At 58.6% G+C, this 20,827-nt stretch overlaps 1 protein-coding gene across 1 annotated transcript; it reads right to left on the bottom strand.

Moving 5' to 3' along the window:
• Positions 1–1,055: 1,055 nt before the first annotated feature.
• Positions 1,056–15,555, bottom strand: RTN4RL2 (reticulon 4 receptor like 2). Its single transcript, XM_027579884.2, has 3 exons — positions 15,208–15,555; positions 9,088–9,569; positions 1,056–2,379 (listed from the first exon to the last, which is right to left on the bottom strand). The coding sequence occupies exons 1-3, from the start codon at positions 15,236–15,238 to the stop codon at positions 1,630–1,632; spliced, it is 1,263 nt and encodes a 420-aa protein (XP_027435685.1). The 5' UTR covers positions 15,239–15,555; the 3' UTR covers positions 1,056–1,629.
• Between the last annotated feature and the right edge of the window lie 5,272 nt (positions 15,556–20,827).

The raw sequence follows: 20,827 nt of genomic DNA, 5'->3' as shown, positions 1-20,827 counted from the left end.
TCCCTGCTCTCTGAGCCCTGGCATCCAGGTCCCCTCTCTTTCCACCCCCCGCCCCCCGCAGTTAGATTCTTAATCCTAAATGTAAACCATCAAACTTCTCCCCAGTTGCTCTGATGAGGCTCACCCCTAACCTCTATCCTAAGTTCTTCTTAGTTGGGCTTTTTCCTTCCCCAGGCCTCCCTAGCCCTAACCCTAACCCTCCCTTTCACACACTGGAAAGATGAGGCTTCAGATCATACCTCAAGCCAGCAGGGTACCCCAACTTGGGATTCATGTCCCTCTGGTCACCCTAGGACCTTGGTTTCTCCTCTAACCTGGTTGCAGAACTGCTTCTCTGACCTGGCCTGTCCCACCTCACTGGAGCCAAGGGAAAGAGACCATTGATCTATAGGGTTTTTGCGTACAGCTCAGCAGGCTGTACACTGCACAAAGACACTCAGCCAACGGGGCGAGTACGAGCTGAAATTCAGCCTTAGGCTCTGCTTGCTAAGGTGTTTGTTGTGCTCTGGGGCTGGGTTCCCCTGAGGATGAGGTGCCTTTTTCAGATTTGCCTAAAGCCATGTTTGGGCTGGCTGTGACCCTGGGTGTCTGTTATTTCTCCTTGCAGGGTAAGATGGGAAATGCTCTTCCTTCCTGAAGGAACAGGGCCTGGGAGGGAGCCGTCAACCAGGCTGGAGGCCTTCCCCAGCCTCAGCTCCTCAGGTGCCAGACAACTCAGGGTCATATCTGTAGCTGCTTCCCCGGACCAATGGGAGGGGTGAGGTGATGTCAGCACCCACTCTTGGCTGTCAGATTTCACCAGATTTCAGTGGCCTGCTTGGGACTCGAGGATCACCCCTCTTTCTCAGTCTTCAGCTTCTCACCATGGGGGAGCAGCTCTCCAGCCAGCAAGAAGCACTTTGGTGGCCTGGGATGGGTCCCCTTTCTCTAACCCTCCTGGCCCTGGAATCCTGATGGTTCTAAGCCCTCCTCCCACTTTTGAGGTCCTGAGCCAACAAATCTTAAAGAAGAAGATAAAATAATAGAATTTTTTAATAAATTTTTTTTTTTCCCCAAACAACTTCTGTTGATCTTCACCACACAGGGGCCACGGTGGAGAGGAAAGTTCTCTCCAGGCACCCTAAAAAGTGTCCTGGGTAGACTTAGGAGAAAAGTATTCCTCCAGTGTCGGGAGGTTGAGGGGGGCTAGGATAAGCAGGGGCCTAGGGTTAGCCTGGCCCCAACTGAGGCATCCCTCCAAAGGGCTCCAGGGTGGGGCTCCCTTCCAGGGAGCTTCCAAAGGCTCTGCTGGTGGATGATGCTCTGCAGACAAAAGCCCCCTCTCGAGTCCACGGTGGGCACTGGGAGAAGGGGTCAGCGGCTGCCTGGGGTGCCCCATCCCAGGCTTGGGGAGGGAAAGAGTTAATGGCCGGACTTGGGGAGAACAGGGCTCAGCCACCCGAGGCGACCCCGTCCTCAGCCAGCAGCCCAGGAGGCAGGAAGAGGCTGCCGGTCTGTCCCTGGGGAGGGGACAGGAAGGCCGGGGCGGGACGGGGTAGGGGGGCGGGTGGCCCGAGCCGCAGCTGGGGGCGGGGGCGGGGGCGGGGGCGGGCGGGGGCCACACTGGCCTCTTCAGTCTCAGCACCGCAGTCAGAGGTGGTGGGGCGCCAGGAGCAGGAGGCAAAGCAGAGGGGTGGGCAGCCCGGCCGACAGCGCCGGGCCGCGGGAGTCCGGGGGCGCCTGGCAGGCGGCGCCCGGGCACGTCTGCTCCCCCCGCTGGTCCTCGCCCCCGTAGCCCCCCCAGTAGTCGTCCTCCGTGGGCGCGTCCCCGCCCTGGCGCCCTCGCGGGTCTTCGGCGGGCAGGTCTCGGTAGAGGGTGGAGGGGTCGGCGGGCGGCGCCCCGGCCTCGGCCACGCCGTACAGGTGGTTGGAAGAGCTGTTGCCGCGCGCGCGGCTGCCGGGCCGCGTGGGCGCCGCGGGCGGGCACGCCTGGAAGTCGGACTCGCGGAGGGCGCGCAGGTCGCGGCCCTGGCGCTCCGGGGGGGTGGCGCAGGTCACGTCGGAGCTGGACACGCGCGCGCGCTGGAACCAGGCCCAGAGCGGCCGCGCGCGGCAGTCGCACGCCCAGGGGTTGGCGTTGAGCCGCAGGAACTCGAGCGCAGGCAGGTCGGCCAGCGCCTCGCCGGGCAGCGAAGCCAGGCTGTTGTTGAATAGGTAGAGGATGGTGAGGCGGCTGAGGCCGCGGAAGGCCGCGCGGTGCACGCCCTGCAGCCGGTTCCCGTGCAGCAGCAGCCGGTCCAGGCTGCCCAGGCCGCGGAACACGTGCTCCGTGAGCAGCCGCAGGCGGTTCCCGTGCAGGAAGAGGTGGCTCAGGTTGGCCAGGTCCGCGAACAGGTCATCCTGGGGTGGGGGCGGGGGGGGGGGAGAAGAAGAGAGCGGTCCTCAGAGGCAGGTGGGGAGGAGGAGAAGGAGGAGGAGCATTGTGCTAGAACGGAAAGGGTTTGATGGTTTGATTTGGAGACTTCTGGGTTCGAATCCTGCCTCCCCTAACCTATTAAGAAGTTAATGTGGGGAAAACAATATCGTTGAGGCCAGTAGGTCTTAAATGCTAGTGCTTTGAATCCCCTGCAGAGCCCTGCGTGCCCCCACTCCCCGAGTTTCTAATTCAGCAGGTCTGGGGTGCGGCTGCAGGATCTGTTCCCAGGTGGTGCTGATGCTGCTGGTCAGAGGACCACACCTGGAGAATGAGCACCCCCGCTTTGCTTAAGCATGCAGGCTGGGCGCCCAGACTTCCTGACTTCAAATCCTGGATCTATCAGTACTGACTGTGCCACTCTGGGCAAGGCTCAGTATCTCTGACTCCGTTTCTTCACCTGTAAGATGTGGAGATTAAATGAAGCAACATCTATTAAGTTACTTAGAACAAGATTTCCATGAGGTAGGCATTCGGTGGGTTGGCCACTGTTAACTTGGCCAAGCCAGTAATCTCTCTTAGCCTGTTTCCTCATCTATAAAATGGGGATGAGTGTACATCCTCTTGCGTTGGTGCTGAGGATTAAGGAAGACAATCCACACAAAGAGCAGATGGGTGAAGTGCTGGGCCCAGTGCCTGGCACATTGGGATTCGGTCCAGTGAAGCCCACAGGCTCAGGAGTGAGAGCCCGGGGCTTCAGATTCAGCTTGCCCTCTTCCCAGCTGTGTTATTTTGGGCAAGTTATCCAGCCTCATCCAGTCTCAGTTTCTTTAGGATGGATAGCTCAGCGGGCTGAGGGAGGGTTAGGTGAGATCAGGCTGAAAGGATACGGCGCCTGGTGGGCACATAGACCACCATCAATAAATAGTGGTTGTTACGACAGTAGGATCTCAGTTACAGTTAGGTCCATCCCTATTCCTCTAACAGAGGAGCTCCCTGGGGCTCAAAAGTTCTGCTGTTCTACTTCAATAGGATATTAGACGGGCCAGGTGTCAGCCCCACACGCCCAGAGGCAGCAGAGAGGGGAAGGAAGGCTGTTGTCTGATGCCCTGCATCACTGGCCCCCTTAGAGGGCTGTCCCACCTGCCTGCCTGGGGCTGGGGAGTCCCAGAACCAGGCCTTGTTAGTGCTGGAAGGATTTTGAATGGTGATTCAGAATTAATGGGGGTGCAGGAATAGGTATAGGTTTGCTTCTTGGCGGGGGGTAGCAGGCTGGGAGCTGCATTCTGCATTTTTAACCAGCTCACCAGCTTGGTGGTGGTTAGCCAGACTTGGGAGTTAGTGCTTCCGGGCCCACTGGCCCAGCCCCACTTTTTATGGAGGAGAGCACTGAGACCCAGAGAGACCAAGGGCTTGCCAGAGAGGGGCCCAGAGCCCCAGTACGAGGTCTCCCCTCTGTGCAGGACATCACTGTGGTCAGCAGGCCCAGAAAGTCTGGTTCTCAGGGATGAGAGCATCCGCTGTGTTGAAGCCTGTTTACCCCTGGGTCCTGTTTCCGGGCTGTTTCCCACCCTTTCCTGGCTGGGGGATGATCCCGCCCTTCCCACCCAGGAGCCTGGGTCTCAGGTGGGGGGAGGGCGTTGACTCCCAGCCCACACCCACAGCCTCCACCTTCCTGTGCTCCTGTGTTTTCTCGCCCCCTCCCATCTGCCTTCCGCCCTCTCCGCTACAGGAACTGAGCCTGCCAAGAACCCTCCGCTTGGCCACATTGAGATCCGTCCCCTCAACCTTCTTGGCTGTCTCTGACACCAGCGTTCTCTGCCCCCTGCTGCCACCACCCCATGCCCAGCTCAGTGGGTTCTCCGCACGCCTGTGGACTCAGCCTGTCCCAGCTTCGCCTGGTTCCCTTGTCCGTCTCTTCCCGGCCCCCAGGGAGTGCATTCTGAAACGCTTCCACTCAGACACCTAGTTAGGGTTTCCCCTTTTTATGGAGTGTCAGCCGTGGGGGGATACACCCGGAGATACCCGGTCAGGATCAGTATGGGGTGGGGGTGGAAGCAAAGGTCATCGGCACTCTGGGGACTTCCAGAGGTCAGGAAGGGAAGACCAAAGGCTCAGACGCCCCAGAAATTCAGGCACCTTTGATCCACAGCCCCAATTTGGGGGCTACAGAATCCTTTGATCTCAACCTCTTCTTCTTCCCCCTTTTCCCTCTTGCAAATGTCCTGGCCCTGCCCTCGCTGAGCCTCTGTCTGGGGGTCCATACCCCTCCCTTCATCCAAGCTGTTGCCAAATCCCACAGCCACTTCCTGGGCTGCAGCTCTCAAATCTGGGCCTTCCTCTCTCCCTGTTAAAACGTTCTCTGTGCATTCATAAGCTCTTGACTTTCACAGCCCTCGCCCTCCCCACCCTGCGCCCCCTCCCTCTGGGCTGAGAGCGGCTGCTAAAGTCATCCACTTCCATTTCGAAAACCACATTTCCCTCACCTCCCCGCAGGTCGGTTCACAGCTCTCCGCATCCATTTGGAATCTCAACGCAGCATCCCTGACCGCCCCCCCCCCCCCCCCCGCCCCGCCGGCCCCACAGCATCCAGCACCCTGCTCTTCAGCTTGCCTCCTTCCACCCTCCCCACTCCAGTCTCTGGCATTTAGCTGCTGGGCTGTGTGACCTTGGGCAGTTCCACAAACCTCTCTGAGCTTCAGGTTTCTTCATCTATGAAACAAGGGACATGAGACAGTTGATGATTAAGATCCAACCTCATCTGATATTTATGAGTAAGTGAGTCCTGGAGTGTACCTCATTCATTCAACAAAGCTGTATTGAGTGTCTGCTCCGTGCCAGGCACCCCCACTCACAGTGCTCACCAATCTCTGCCAGGTGTCACCGTCATTGTCTGCGTCAGCCCGCACTGGGTGCCAAGCTCTGTGCTACCCAGATCCCATGTAGTAACTGAATCATCACAGCCCCACGAGGCAGATAATATTATTACATCCCTTCCGGAGAATAGGAGAGGGAGGCCCCCAGAAGGCAAGTGACTTGCCTAGGGTCCAACAGCTATATGTGGTGAAACGTGGGCATGAACTCTGGAGTCAGGCAGGCCGGGGCCTGGTTCTAGGCTGTGCTCCTAAATGGTCGGGTGACCTTGGACTGGTGCCTGGACTTCACCGAGGCTCAGTGTCCCCAGCTGTGGAGGAAATGATGCTTACTCTGAATGACACGTTGTGCTGAGCCCTTTGCAAGTAGCATCTCCTTTAATCCTCACAACAAGGCTCTGAGGCGCAGGTCATTTCCTCCGCTTTACAGATGGATCCATGGAGGCTCAGAGTGGTGAAGAAACTTGCCCAGAGCCACACAGCAAGCCAGAGGTGGGCCTGGGATTCACACCCAGGTCTGCCTGAGTGCGAAGACTGCCCTTATATACCATGCAGGCTGTCATGATTGAAGGCGAGAGCTGGTGTTTCTATCCTCTGGTTCTACTCAAGTAGGAAATAAGCTCCCGGAGAGCAGGGACGCTGTTTTTGCTCACTCTTGAATCCCTGGCACCCAGAACACCGCCTGACACGTAGTAGGTGCTCCATAAATACCCACTGATGAATGAACGCCCCCTGGTACAGTGCCTGGCCTACAGCAGACAGTCCTTGAGAAACTCCGCCCCACCCCACCTCCACCTTCACCTTCCTCTTCCTGAAAAGCTGTGGCCCCTCGCCCCCTCCAAAGCTCCCCTCTCGGGAGCTCCATCTTTGGTCACACCTGCATCCTGTGGCTCTCACCCCAGCCACACGTTTCCTCACCTGCCTGTATCATCTCCTGGCCTGGTTCTGCCAGGCCAGCCCCAGGCAGAGGCTGGCTCGCTCTTTCTTCTCTACGAAGGGGCCAGGTGCGGAGATGCTCCCTCCCTGTGATGCCCCGCACCATTCACACCATGGGGTGCAGGTCAAGCACTTCCCGTTTCAGAAGGACACCCCCACCCCCCACGCCCTGCATCCAGTCAAGGCCCCCCTTTGCCCAGCCCTTTCCTGAGCCCAGGTGCTGGCTGCCATTCGTGGCCTGAGAGACAAAGGGTCAGGTCATCATGACATGATTTATTCTGCACTGAACTACGTGCTTTATATTCACAAACTCATTGGCTTTTTATAGCCATTCTTTGTGGAAGGTCTTATTTTTATTTTTCCCATTTTATGGATAAGGAAACTGGGGTTCAGAATGGGGAGGCAACTTGCCTCCAGTAAGTCGGAAAACAGCAGAGCAGGGATTCAGACTCAGGCTCCCTGGCCCCAGATTCGTCATTCTGAACAACTAATTGTATCGATAAGGAGCTCAGGGTGTCAGTAGGAGTGGTTGTCCAACTACTAGGAACAATACGATCATGATAGCGCCCGTATGGAGGGTGGCTCTGGGCTAAATTTTAAACCTTACAGGGCTTCTTAGATAAATGTCAAGTACTACCATGATTGCCATTTTATAGATGAGGAAATGAAGATGGAGAGGTTGAGTCATTTGTCCAAAGCCATACAGTAGCCAGGATTTGAACCTCGGTCTGGCAGGCTCCAAAGAGTGTGCTTTCAAAGACCAGCCCACACTGCTGTCCTTCCTGACCCCTGCCCCTGGATGGAGCCTGGGGAAGAGGTCTGAGGGACAGAAATTCCTGAAATGTCATCAGACCACGAAGGCTCCAGTACCATGCTCTTCCTGGTCGTGTGGCCCCAGGAACTTCTGTTCCTTGTCCCTACTGCCCCTAACTGTCCCCTACTACCAGGCTGTTGTGAAGGTGAGACACGCAAGCCCCCAGTCACGTGGACAGTGGTTTAAGAGCGTTGATGTGTAGAGGCCTTCTATCTGCAAAGTCTTTGGGGTCCTGGGCCTCCGCTTCCTTATCTGTAAGGAGACAACCTCCAAAAGGGCGGTAGACGTGAGACGAGGTGGCTGAATATACTTTGTAAACCCTGAGGTGCTAGGCAAATTTTGGAAGCAAAGGAAAGGGAGGGAGTATTCTGGGACCCACTCGTGGCCTCAGTATCATCCATGAAGATGACCCAAATCGCCAGGATCAGGTCCAAGATGGGCCATTTCACCAAGGCCAATGTTAAATGAGGCTTGTTTCTCTTTTTAAAATAGTATTTTAACAAGCATTTATATAGTGCTTACCGTATGCCAAGCACTATTCTAAGTGCTTTACAAATTATTCATGCCCTGAACGCTTATAAAATCCCTAGGAGATGGGGGGCTGTTGCTGCCCCCATTTTACAGATGGAAACACTGTGGCTCAGGAAGGTTAAAATTTGTCACACGCCTGTAAATGATACCAGAGTCGATGCCTGTATAGTCCTTAGCACAGTGCCAGGCACACAGTGTGCCTCCTAAGTGGTAGTGGGTGCTACTGTTACCATTATTTAGGCAGTAATAATGGCCATGACAGAATTTTCCAGCAGACTATGCGTTTTTCTTGTCTCTCTCCCTGACTAGAATGCTATCTCTGAAGGTAGGGAGCTTTGTCTGTTTCCTTCACGACTGTCTCCTCAGCAGCTAGCACACAGTGGGTGCTCGATACATTTGTCAGGCTATTACCACCTGTGTCATCATCACTGTCAATATCAGCACTGACCTGATGTGCAGATGAGCACATTGGTGAGACCAGGCAGGCACCTGACCGCAGATGGGGAGGAGCAAGTGCCTTCCAGGCTTATGTGGGGACCGGGGCGGGGGGTGGTGGGGGTAGAATTTGGAGGTCTTTGCCCCCTTCCAACCAGAGGCTGTGTAGCCCAGGGAGGAATTTCTTCCAGAGTGGTTTGGAGGGTATGTGATTGCTTCCTGGGGAAACAGAATGGGAGGATTTGGCTGTCAAACAGTCAGCATAACAACAACAATAAACAATATTTAGATCAATGATAATAACAATAAATAGCAATTACTGTTATTCCTTCCGTTTCCAGAGCATCCATTTTCCAGCTACTTAACCGCTCTTTACCCTTTTTTTTCTTTCCCCCTTCTTCCCGTGCACAGGGATGACAGGTTTGGGGGGATCTGGAAAGGATAGGGCTCCCCCTTGTCCCAATACACAGTGAGCTGGAGAGAGGCGGAACCTTCCATGGGGCATAATTACAGGGGCTCTGCCCTCTTGTTCCTCCTCCCCGAGAGGCGGGAGAGTGTAGGGGTGGGTGAGAAAAGCAGCCGCTAAGGCCTTCGGGCTGGGTGCCTGGGGCAAGGCCGACTCTCCCGAAGGCAAACAAGGGGGAAAGGAGGGATCACGGAAAGAGAAACGTCCATACACCCAGACAGACATGGGGGAGTGTGTGTGGAGTGGGCGTGTGAAGGGAGACAGACAGAAGAGGCACAAGAAGACAGACGGGGGAGGCAAGCTAGTGAAAGAGGCAGAGAGGGACGGAAAGGGATAGACAGACAGACAGACAGGCAGAGGGAGACAGATGGGGGGGTTGGAGGGTTAGGGAGCGAGGCCGCGAGGGACCCAAACGGGCATAGGCAGGGAGCTATAAAGAGAGAAGATAAAGAAGAGCCCCTGGCGAGAGTGAGAGGGACAGAAACTTAGGAAAGGGGCGGGGAACTAGAGAAGCTTTGGCAGGAAGGGGGTCCTCCTGTGCCCCCCGCCTCCCCGGGCCAGAGGAGACGGAGAGGCCCGGGGAGAAGGGAGAGCGGGCCGGGACTGCGTGCGCATGCGCCCCCGGGCGGGGCGGGCTCACCTGGAGGTGGAGCAGGCTGTTCTCCTGGAGGTAGAGGTACTGCAGGCTGACCAGGCCGCGGAAGATGTTGCCGGGCAGGCTGCTGAGCTGGCAGCGGTACAGATGCAGGGACTGCAGCCGCTCCAGGCCCTGGAAGGTGTCGGGCTCCAGAGAGCGCAGGTGCCGGTTGTCGCCGAGGTCCAGCTCCTCCAGGGCCTGCAGGTGGCGGAAGGTGCCCGGGTAGATGGCGGAGAGGTTGTTGGAGAAGAGCCACAGGGTGAGCAGGTTGGGCCCGAAGGTGCCGGGCCTCAGCGTGCGGATGAGGTTGTTCTGCAGGAAGAGGCGCTGCGTGCTGGGCGGCAGGGACAGCGGCACCGAGGAGAAGTTGTTGGCCTGGCAGCTCACGGTGGGCGGGGACGAGTAGCAGGTGCAGAGCATGGGGCAGCTGGGGGCTGCTGGGGGCAGGGCCAGGAGCATCAGCAGGAGGCAGGCCGAGGCAGGACCTGTGGGAGAGGGAGGCCAGGCGGTTCTGGGGTCGGGGGTGGGCTGCGGCCAGGCCTGCTGGCCAGGGGCCCGCCCACCCACCCCTAAGGGCAGCGCTTCTGGGGGAGGGGTTCTGGGTGCAACCTCAGGGTCGCAAGGAGCCCTGGCCGCGCCATGTCTGCTTTTTGAGGCTTCTGGTGTATTAAAAGGTAAAGAAATGCCAAGAGGAGACGGTGGAAAGCGAGGTTGAAAGCTGTTGGGAGGAGTGGTGGCCTTTTTTCATTGGTCTTCACTGTGGTAGGTTTGCCCTTGTAACTGTCAGGGCTTCTCCAGCTCGGGGTGGTAGGCCTGATGGCTCTTGGTTGTAGGGGGCAGTCCTATACGATGTCTTATTTAGCATGTTTAGCAGCATCCCTGTCCTCTGCCCACTAGATGCCAGCAACACCTGCCCCCTGGTTATGATAACCAAAATGTCTCCAGACATTGCCAGATGTCCCCTGGGGGGCGAATCGCCCCCATTTGAGAATGGCTGGAACTAAATTGAGAACCTTCGTGAATCTGAGGTTCGTGCAAAACGGCCCTCGGGCTGCCCCGGGGTCTGGCCTTGCTAAGCCCAACGGTGCCTGCAGCCCCCTCCCTCACCTTCCAGCAGCTTTCCCCTTAGAAGAACGGGGGCCTGTCCAAGCTGGAAGGGCCCTGAGGGACCAGGGGTCAGTGCATTTCTAACTGGGGCCAGCAGCCACCTGCAACAGAATCAGCCAGGTGGTCCCGGAAAGCAGGCAGAATCAGAATTCCTGGGGCGACAGCCTGGGAATCTGCATTTTATACCACAGGCTCCCCTCATTCCAAGTCACTTAAAAATAATATATATATTTTTCCAAGTAACTTCTGAATGGCGGAAATCGTTCTGCCTTCTTATGATAGGGATGGAGAAGCAGGCCCAGGGAGGCCCGAGTGCCTGGGGCTGAAGAGTTGTGTCTAGGCCCCCCTGTATCCCTGTGCTATAGTAGGGGGTGCAGGACCCCCTCATCCATCCCTGTCCCCTGGCCTTCTTGCCCTCACTGTAGCTGATAAGCTTCCGGGCTGGATCTAGCTTGACCTCTGCCCTTTGTCCTGACTTCCAGATGAGTCCTGGGATTTTCTCCTGGCAAGTCGGCCTGGGGAAAGGGAGGCCTACACCCCACAAACCGGGCAGTGACTTCCTGGGCACACATTGACCGAGAACCTCCTGCTTCAAGGAGTGTGGGCAGAGGAGAGGAAGACAGGCCCTTGGACCCAGGACCTGAGATCCTGGGCCTCTGTGGGTTCCAGAGACTCCAGGGGAAGGACGGAGTGTCTGTGGCTCTTAAGTGGTGCCTTGCGCTCCAGAGGTTGCTGTGAGTGACTGTGTGTGTGTGTGTGTGTGTGTGTGTGTGTGTGTGTGTGTGTGTGTGATCGTAGGTCCAGGTGTGAGCTGAGTGCTCACTGCTTGCACTGCTTGCTGTGCTGCTGAGCCTGGTGTGTGCCCCTGGCACCGGCAGGTCCGAGTGTGGCACGGACGGCACGGATGCTCTGCTGTACCTCCTGCCCAGGTGGGGGGGGAGGGGGCGGGCGGGTGGGGACACGCCCTGCCGGTGTGTGTGGTGTTCCCGCTCCTCGGCTTTGGGCCCCCCCTGGGTGCCACCAGTCCTCCGCGTGTGTGTGAGTGCGGCCCCGTGCGTGTGTAGGCTGGGTGTGATGTAATAGCTCGGTGACACAGCGGCGGCTGTTCCGTTCCTTCACACCACCTCCGCGTTTCTCGGCCCTTCTCACCCCTCCCCCGTGCGGCGTTTCACGATTACTTTCTCCTCCCGAGTTTTTCAGAGCCACGTGGGGTGGAGGGGCCTGTCTCTCACCCCTCATCCGAACCAGGCCGAGGTGGAGAGCAGGAGCGCAGCAGGGCACCCTGGGTGGGTTTCGTGAGGCCTGGGGCTCGGGGCTTAGAACAGGAGATTTCAGAGCTGGAAAGGTCCTCCAGATTCATGGGGCTCAAGTTCTTGTGCTATGCAGGGGACATGGGGGCTCAGAGAGGGCAAGGAACTTGCCCAAGGTCACACAGCAAAGTGATTGACTGGGCAAGGACCAGAAAGGATTCTCCTGATGCCTGGCCAGGACACTTCTGTTTCCAGCAGTCACCCTCTGAGCTTGCTTCCCCAAGGACTTGACACCAGAGGAAGTCAAATCCTTTTCTGATCCTTAATCCCACCCCTGAGCCACAAAGGTCACGAGAGTGTGAGCTCTGAAGGCCAGCAGCCCTCCAGCAGATTACGGAGCTCTTTGCCCCAGCCTCTAGGGCTGACTGGCACCCCAAAAGAGACAGAGGGAAGGATGTGTGATTCCAGAGCGCTCCAGAATCCCAGGGCCACTCCCTGGCCCCAGGGTCTCCTCTGGCCTGGGGGCCAAGCGTGCAGGGGCTGATTTACAACTCCTTGGCTCCCTGCTTGTCCCCATCAGGAGGCTCCTCTCGTCTTTCCCCACGCCCCCTCAGGCTGGTCCCCACGCCTACGCCCCTCATGGCCCACCGCCCCTAGTCGGAGATGGTGTTCCCTGCAGGCTCTCTGAGGAGGGGCCCTGAGCAGGGGGCCCCTCTGTGACAGCCGCAGGGTAACCGTGACTCTGTTGCCATTCCTGGCCCTCTCCGCCGGGCAAAGCAGCTGTAACCCAAGGAGCCTCATCCATAATTCAGGCTGCGGCTGTCACTGGAGGCGAGGAGGAGGGGAAGGTGGGGGGCTCTGGGCTTCTTGGCCCCTAGGCCTGGCTGGAGTGCTGCTGGGCAGAGGCAGGGGGGCTGGCAAGCCATGCCGCTCTCCCCTTCCTCCGCCCTCAGTCCCTGCCCAGCACAAGCGTGCCCTTTTCCTTCCCCACCCCCTGCTTCCCACGGCTCCTCACCATCGCTCCTTCCCTCCAGGCCTTGTCTTTTCTCCCTCCCTGAGGAACACACGTCCACTCCCAGCCCCCATCTTGTGACTCCCTGGCAAAGACTAGGGCAAGATGCAAAGTGTTGGAGCTGGACCGGGGCGGGGGGGGGGGTACCTCAGTGGCCATCAAGAACAAACCCCCCCTTATTTCACAGGCAGAGCCCCTGAGGGCTGGGGAGGGGAAGGACCAGTTTCGGAGGGAGTAGCTCAGGCCTCCACACCCGGATCTCTGACAGTCTGCCTCCAATATCTTTCTTGCCGCCTTCATCTCGCAGCTCACTCGTTATACAGGCTGAGGAGACCCCCTGGTGACAGCCTCCTGCACCCTCTTGGCTCACCCCATCCTCTCTCTTTCCTCCTCTTCCTTTTCTCTAAAGTCGGCAGGTGATGGCTAGAGCCACAGGGGAGCGCAGAGCAGGGATGGGCAGAAGCCCTCTGTTATTAAGCACCTACTGTGTACCGGACACTGTATTTGTGCATAGAGTATAACATAGTGTAACCCTGTGGATTACTATTATTGCCCCCAACCTGCAGCTGAGCGGAGGGAGGCTCAGGCACAGAGAGTTGCCTCAGGTCATGCGGCTAGTAGAGACCGGATGGGTCCATGTCAGAAGTCTCTGACCTTTCTTTGGGAGACTTCACATCATCCACAGAAATCACACCTGAGTGTGACAGTCGCTGCCCTTGAGGTCAAGGGAGACAGAAAGTGCACCCAGGTGCACGGGGCTGGGCCAGCCATGATGCTGTTCGGGGTGAGAGCAAAGAAGGGACCCAGGCCCTCTGCAACTTTTCTCTTCTGGGCTCCAGCTTGTGGCTGCTCTAAGGGATGGCCCGTTTGGGAGTCAAAAAGGAATGACCAGTGTCCAGGAGACGTGGCTAGGATTGACCTATGGAGGGAGCAGAGAGAGGCCAGAACATGGTATCGATCCCAGAAGGCCGAGGTGCCCAGAGCCAAAAAGTATCCATTCACCGAGGGACCATCGTCAAGGACTCTGGACCATCACCCCGGAGTCCCAAGGCTCAGAAGCGAGGTTCTCACCCCAGGAACCACCTTTTAGTCCCAAGGCTCTGGTGGAAGAAGGAGCTTGGGGAGGAGGCAGATGCACTCTGGGTGGAGGGCAGGTGCCAGGGTGCTAACCCAACTGGGTGGAGGGGAACCCTGGAAAAGGCGCTCCCTGAAAGGGGAGTCGAGGGCTCTGGCTCTGAAGGAAGGGCCCAGAGTCCCAGCTGAGCAGCCACGGCTCCACACCCAAGAGGCTGGGAAGGGCTGGGGCCTGGCAGGCAGATGCTGAGGGGGCAGGGGCTGAGGAGGTGGGAGCGCCGAGCAGAATGGAGGTGGTGGCGATACCAGTGACGCAGGGGCCTGGGGGAGCACGGATGCGGGTGACGGCGGTTCAGAGCTGCTGCAAACAGCTTCTCACTCTGCCAGAATGTAACACCCCAAATTAAGCAGCCGCCGTGCTGGCGGTGGCAGGATCCGACGCCGGCGACGGCAACGGGGCCCAGAGATATAAATGGCAGCACGCAGCCAACCTGGGTGCCCACCCTTGGAGGCTGCCGCCCCACTCGAATGTCCTCACCCTTTCCCCCTCACAGCCGCCCCCAGGGCCCAGAGCTCAGAGCCCCCCACCCAGGGACCACTCCCTGAGAGAAGGGATGTGACAGGCAGGCGCTTTGGGAATGGAGGGCTTCCCACGTGGAAGTGGTTACCAGAAGTCTCTTTGTCTCATCCCTGGGCAGACCCCCCCATCTTGTCCTCTTGCCCCTCCTCCTTCCTTCCCAGCTACGTCCCCATCCACATCGGCCCCCAGCCTCTCTCCCCTCTGTGGTTCCCTGGCCCCAGCCACAGCGCTCATCCTTGACCCTCTTCCCGGCTCCCGACACCCCATCTCCATCCGCCATCCGCGTCCCTCTGGTTGTTAGGCTTCCCACCTTCCCACTCCCCTTTCCTTCCCAGGCCCCAGGGGCCCAGCCCTCCTCTTTCCCATTACCCATTACCCTGCCTTCCGGATTCTGGGTTCTTCTCCCTCGCCTTCTCTGCACCCCTCTGTGAATCTGCTCTCCCCTCTCCTCCTCCCACCTGGGTCCCATTTCCCTCCATGCTTTTCCCGTCTAACCTTTATTCCTCCTCTCTCTCCCTCCCCTAACCACTTTCTCCATCAGCGACTGCTTCTCGCGGTCTCCCTCTCTCTGACCCCTTCCCCACCCCACCCCCAGTCTGGTCCACACCCTAGTCTGCCACTCAGTCCGTGGAACTATCCCCCTTTCTAGCGCCCTCCGTCTGTCTTCCTAGGCAGAGCCGTTGGGATTTCCCTCTGAGCCTCCTGTCCACCCAGACAGCCCCCTACCCACACCCCCTGTCTTCCCGGGTGACTGGAAAGTGCTGAGGCACGGGGCACGAGGAGTTGCTGAGTCGGCGCTTCCCCAGCCGGCCAGAGTCCTCAGCGTCCCCCGGAGCAGGTGGAGCCCGGGCCGGGTCCGCCTGCCCCAGCGTCCCCCCTCGGTCACGAGCTACCCGCACCTCCCAGCAGGCTCTGAGCCGGGTGCGCTCCTCCAGTCGGCAGCCCTGGGCGCGGGGGCGGGGCTCCGGGCTAAGCTCTCCCCCCTCCCCAGGCAACCCCCACCCCCACAGCGGCCCCACCCTCACGCCCTGGGGGGAGGGGGGCACCCCGGCTCCCCTCCTCTGGTTGCCCTCTGCCCACCGGCGAGCTGGGGTCCCTACCTTGCAGCAGGCGCCCGAGCCCGGGCAGCATCTTGTCTCGACGCTCGGGGGAGGGGCGGCGGGGGGAGGGCGCTCCCTCTCGCTCCCTGAGCCCGCCGGACGGACGGCGGGGACTCCGCGGGGCTCCGGGAGGGCCCGGGAGTCCCCGGGCTGTGTGGCCCGGCCGCGGCGCTCTACCCTGCGCCCCCCGGGCTGCGGGCCTCGGGAGGAGCCATCGGCCCCGACGGGACGGGGCGGGGCGCGACGGGGCTGGGAGGGCTGGAGCTGGCCGTCGACGCCCGGTGCCGGCGCCCCCCAGCAGCGCAGGCAGCGCGCGAGTCCGTCAGTCCGTGGGTCCGTGCGCCCCGGCTGCTCGCCGAGGGAGAGTGGGGACGGCGAGGATGCTCTTGCCAACCACCCCCACTCCTTCCCGCACTCGCTGGCTCCTCCCTCGCTTCCTAGCTAGCCGACTTAACCCTCTCCTGGCCACTAGGAGGCGGGAGCGGCTTTCTAGCCCCCTCCATCCCGGCCCCCTCCCCTCCTTGGGGAACCCGGAGGACGGTGTTCGATGGCCTTCGCAGAGCCACGTTTCGAGAGAAATCCTTTCCGGGGGGGGGAGGGGTGGCGGGGCGGTGCAGTAGTGTGAGGGATCCCGTGGACTTGGCCAGTTCCCCCTCCCAACTTTCCCGGACTCCTGGGTCACCTCCCCCTCCTGCTGCGTCCCTGGCGCCAATGTCCAGGCCTCTGCGGTTTCTCTCCCCTAGATTCTACCTTCCCCTCGGTTCCCAGACCCCAAGCCCAGAGTGTGCGCGACTATAAGAATAGCATATGCAAGAGGTTGCCTGTGCAAGATTGAGTGCCTATGAACGTGCACGCGCGCACAAGGACATTTGTGCAGGTGTGACTCTAAGAGTGCTTGCGCGCGACCTTTTAAACGGGCCCGCGGAAGGGGGAGGGCACGTGAGTGTGCGAATGGGTAAGCCGCTGAGTGCCCACCAGCGTGCGCGTCTGCACTGGTGGGAACCGGGAGGTGTTCGGGAGTTTGGCGCGAGTGAGCTTGGGATGGGTGGCAAGGGTGTGTGCCCCTTAATGCATTGGTGAGCGGGTGCAAGTTTGGGTGCGCGCGCGAGTGTGTGCATTTTTATGTGTATGTGTGATGTGTCCTAAAGGGAATATCTCATCTCCCGCGTGGGGAGGAGACCATTGATTTCACTCGAGCTTCTTCTTCCTCTAAAAGAGGGGTGCATTCTGCTCTCGTCGGGGTCCCTCCCGCCTCTCGCGGTCGCGTGCGAGGCAGTACCATCCGATCCGTGACCTAAGCGTCTCCTTACAAAGGCGGCGGTGACGATGACCCCGGCCGAGACCCAGCCCAGCGCGCCGAGCTTCCTGCCCTCCGGAGCCGCCGCGGCTCCGGACAGGCGCGAGGCGCCGCGGAAGGCGCTTCGGGGACGGTGGCCTTGGGGCACCCGCGGGGTTGGAGCTGCGGGAGCGGCGCGTGCAGCCCAGGCCAGGGCCATCTGCACGCAGCCTCACCCGAGGAAGCTCGAGAGCCCCGGGCGGCCGCTCCCGGGAGCAGAGAAAGGGAACCCCTCGCCCCGCTGCCTCGCTCTCTGGCTCCTCCTCCCCAGTCGGTGCCGGAGTCCAGCACAGCACCGGGCATACAGTCGGCGCTTTATAAATGCCGGTTTCTTTTTCCCATTCCTTCTCTGCTCTACGCATAGTCTCTCATTCTTCCCTGGCTCTCCTTCGATTTCTCTCACTTTCTTCCCCCACCCTTATGCATATTTTGTAGTCTCTGTCTCTCTGTTCCATGCCCCCCCCGCCCCATTCTTTCCCCCTCTCTCCCCTCCTTCCTCTCTCCTCTCCCTGTCATTTCCAATCTTGATGCATCTGCCTCTATCACTCTCTCTCCTTGTCGCTGTCGCCTCCCTTCCGTCCTGTGGCTCCCTGCCTCTCAGACTCTACATCTCTGTGTGTCTTGTCTCTTTCCCGGTGTCTACTTCCGCCCCCCGCCCCCATTTCATTGGCAGGCTCCCGGCCTTCCTGCACCTGGACGCTCGGGCGCCCCCTGCTGGTTTATCGTCCGCCCTTCCTGGGCTCCCTCCGCACCTAAAGCCGTCTCCCGCGCCTCTCCTGTTGGGGAGAGGTAGGAGCGGAAAGCGCGTCTCTGGGGCTCCAGTCCCCCTCCCATCTCTAGAAGGCAGGAATAGGCCCCAGTGTTTCCTGGGACCCACCCTGCCGAGGCCCCGCGCCTGGGAGGAGGGCCTGGAGGGGGCGGCGGGGAGGGAGTGTTGGGGGTAGCAGGGTGGGATTTGGCGTCCTTCCCCGGAATGAGCCGCGGCACAATCTGTCGCTGGGTTTGTTTGCCGAGCTGCCTCCGGAGCGCAGTGGGGCTGGCTCCCGGGGAGCGAAATATCACAAGATGCGGAGACAGACGCTGAGGGGCGGGTGGGCGGCGGGCTGACTCAGGTGTGCTGTCATCGGCTCCCTGGGCCCGGGATCTTCTGAGAGGGGTCGGGGGGGACCCCGGGTCCCCAACACAGGCCAGCTCCCGAAGCTGGGACGGGATCCCCCTTCCGGGGGTGAGATGCAGGGAAGGGATGCCCCTGCCAATAATCCTGGGCCTTGGGAGCCCCGGGGACACCTCCAAATTGAGTGGCCCCCAGAGGGAGTAACAGACCCCTCTGCTCCTATCCCATCGTAGGGGCGTGCATGCAGTTTCCTATAATTATCTGCTGACTCACCACTTTCCCCTACTAGACTGCCAGCTTTTTGAGGGCAGGAAAACTCCTCTCATCCATCTTTGTGTCCCCAGCAAATGCTCAGTGAGCCCTTTTGGGTAGACGGATGGATGGGGGGTTGGGGTGGGTGGTTGCTTTACAGGAAAAACCGCAATGCATTTGGTCTTCCCAGTAGAGCATTCTGACCCCTTGCTCCCCTCCCTATCCACACCTGCATTCTGCCCCCCCATCCCCCACCCCCCCGCATCGCACCTCCAGAGGGGCAGGGCGTTGGAAGCAGTTCTCCCTCGGGTCTGAAGACCAGCTTTCTCTAGGTGACCCTAAATAAGTTATTCCCTCTTCTGGCGCTTCCGTCTCTTCATCTGTACAGTGGGCACATACTCATAAGGCTTCAGTAAATCTCCAGCCACTCCCCATATGAGGAAATGCTTAGTGAAATGAAGTTCTGACCCGAGTCTGTGGTGGTAACGATTGTCCTTACTGTTTTGGTGGTAGTTCTTAAGATCTTTACCCCACGAGAATCAGACACCATGTGTGAACATGAGGTTTGCTTCTGCAGTTAGATGTTTTGACATCGGAGGGAGTAAGCTGATAGCAAGATGTAGCGGATGGCTGTGTCATAAGGCATCTGGGTCCATCCCTGCCTGGCTGGACACTTGGCCAGTCTCTGTGGCTGCTTGGTCCTCAGGACTTGCCACAGAGCTGGCCTGCCCTCTGGTGGCGGTAGGCGGATCTGCAGCCCCAAGGGAAGCCAAGGCTCTTCGGAATTGGGCTGATGGGATGGATGGATTTTCCCTGAGAAGGGGGAGGATCCGTCGTGTGGAAAACAGTGGGCTTTGGAGAGGAGGTCATGTAGAAGAAACAGGATATTGGCACAAATTAGGCGAGGTCTGACTTCCTCTATGAGTTCCCACTCATTAACAGCCCTCCTACTCTTACTGTGATGCCCAGGGCTCCTCTTTCCTCTGGGAGACCCCATCCAGTGAGTCCACGGAATTTCCCTGACTCTTTTTGACACCTATTTGGCAGCGTCATTGTGTAGGACACTTGGCAGCAGGTGAGGTGGGGGGGTGGCTCCGTGGTCAAAAGAGCAGGTTTCTGTAGGTTCCTGCCCTGGATCTGCCGCTCCCTTAGCTCGCTCTGTGAGCTTGGGAGAGGTGTTTAGCTGTTCTAAGCCCCCAGGTTCCTCATCCAGAAAATTGGAGGAGGGCAATACTAGTTCCCAACTCACGGGGGTGTCTGAGGATTAAATGAGATAAAAGGAGAAAGAACCTAACAGAGTACCTGACCCTGTGCTCAACAAACCCTAATACTATTACTATTAATTTTCTCTTTCAGCCTGACGGCAGCCTGCAGAGACAAATGTCGCAGTCTAGCAGAGAGAGCAAAGTGAGGACCTGAGGTCTCATAGGTACTGAGAAGCACAGCTGGGTCTGGGAGTTAGTTTTTAGTTGTAACCTCCTATCCCGTGTGTGTGTCTCTGGTCTCCATGTCTCTACCTTCCCCTGGCACAGACCAGGGCTGCCCGGTGTGCTGAATGCAGTCCAGGCCTGAACTGGAAACCTAGTTCTACCCTGAGCCTGCCTCCAAGTGGCTGCTGTGTAACCTGGGACAGACCTCTCTCCCCTCTGGGCGTCAGGCTCCCCATCACGGAAAAGAGCAGCTGGGACTCGGTGCTCTTTCTTTCTTTCTTTTTTTTTTTTTTTTAAAGATTTTATTTATTTCTTTGACACACAGAGAGATAGAGAACACAAGCAGGGGGAGCAGCAGGCAGAGGGAGAGGGAGAAGCAGGCTTCCCGCCGAGCAGGGAGCCCGACGCGGGACTCGATCCCAGGACCCCGGGATCATGACCTGAGCTGAAGGCAGACGCTTAACGACTGAGCCACCCAGGCGCCCCGGTGCTCTTTCTTGAAGCTCCCGCAGAGCCTGCTTTTGTGACATCCTCGTTTCTCTGGGCTGGCTCTGGAGTCAGAAGCTATTGAAATACAGCCCTCAACCAGATTCCTTTCCATGCTGCCCGCCCCCCTTCCCAGCTCTGGGGGTGTGATGAGGGCTCCAGGGGCAGATCAGGACTTCTAGGGACTTCCAGAGCCCCCTGAGCCTTTCAGTCCATGCTGGCAGTGGGTGGTGGGGGTGGGGGGTAGGGGAGGCTGCACTTTTCACGCAGAACCCTCCCACACTGAATTCCAAGTCCAACTCTGCCCTCCTAATGGGGACAGGGGACAGGGCTGCTTTTCAAAATAGGGAAGAAAACAGAAACCAAAGTAGTTTAAAAGGCAAGGTGTTAGAACTTGTTTTCTGCTTCCCTGCTTGGTTTCTAGGGTCTCTGTCCATTTATATTATTTATAACCGTTACTGGCATTTGTGAACTACTTCATGTCATGAACTTATGTGTATTGGCTCATTTAACATTCCAAGCAGCTCTATGGGGGAGGGCCTATTAATATCCCCTTTTTACAGATGGAGATTACTCAGAGAGGTAATACTACTCTTAGATCCTTCTTGCCCTGGGTCCCATGCTTTAGAGGGTTTTGGGAAAAAAAAAATATAGTGTTTTTTTGTTCAGGTCCTCCTCCAACCAGCATCCCTCCATGGGGCATGAAGTCCCTGCAACCAAGGGGATGTGCCCTCTGGGAGCCTGCATTCCCCTTCTAGACCACACTGTGGGTATCCAGAGTTCTGGACTCTTTTTTCAAATGGCCCAAGTCCACTGCCAGGACCTCTGGGGGTGCCTTCTCCCATCTACCGTTTTTCCAATGTGGGCACCCCTAACCAAAGGGTGGCTGAGGGGCAGCTGTTTGGGGGTGGTGGTTGGAGCTTGTACACGTGGGTAAGGTATTCCCACATAGGATACACATGAGGTCCCTTGTTTGGGATGGAGCTATGTTTGGGAAGACAA

The sequence above is a fragment of the Zalophus californianus genome, chromosome 11 (assembly GCF_009762305.2).
Source record: "Zalophus californianus isolate mZalCal1 chromosome 11, mZalCal1.pri.v2, whole genome shotgun sequence".
In the NCBI taxonomy this organism is placed as follows: Eukaryota; Metazoa; Chordata; class Mammalia; order Carnivora; family Otariidae; genus Zalophus; species Zalophus californianus.
This window is presented reverse-complemented; position numbering and strand designations above follow the sequence as displayed.

What these genes read in the sequence shown, in the direction of transcription:
- RTN4RL2 (XM_027579884.2), bottom strand. Translation starts at nt 15,238, where the DNA reads ATGCTGCCCGGGCTCGGGCGCCTGCTGCAAG. An exon ending in GCTCGGGCGCCTGCTGCAAG is followed by an intron (nt 9,570 to 15,207) that starts GTAGGGACCCCA and finishes CCTCTCCCACAG; the next exon opens with GTCCTGCCTCGGCCTGCCTC. An exon ending in ACAGCCTGCTCCACCTCCAG is followed by an intron (nt 2,380 to 9,087) that starts GTGAGCCCGCCC and finishes CCCCCACCCCAG; the next exon opens with GATGACCTGTTCGCGGACCT.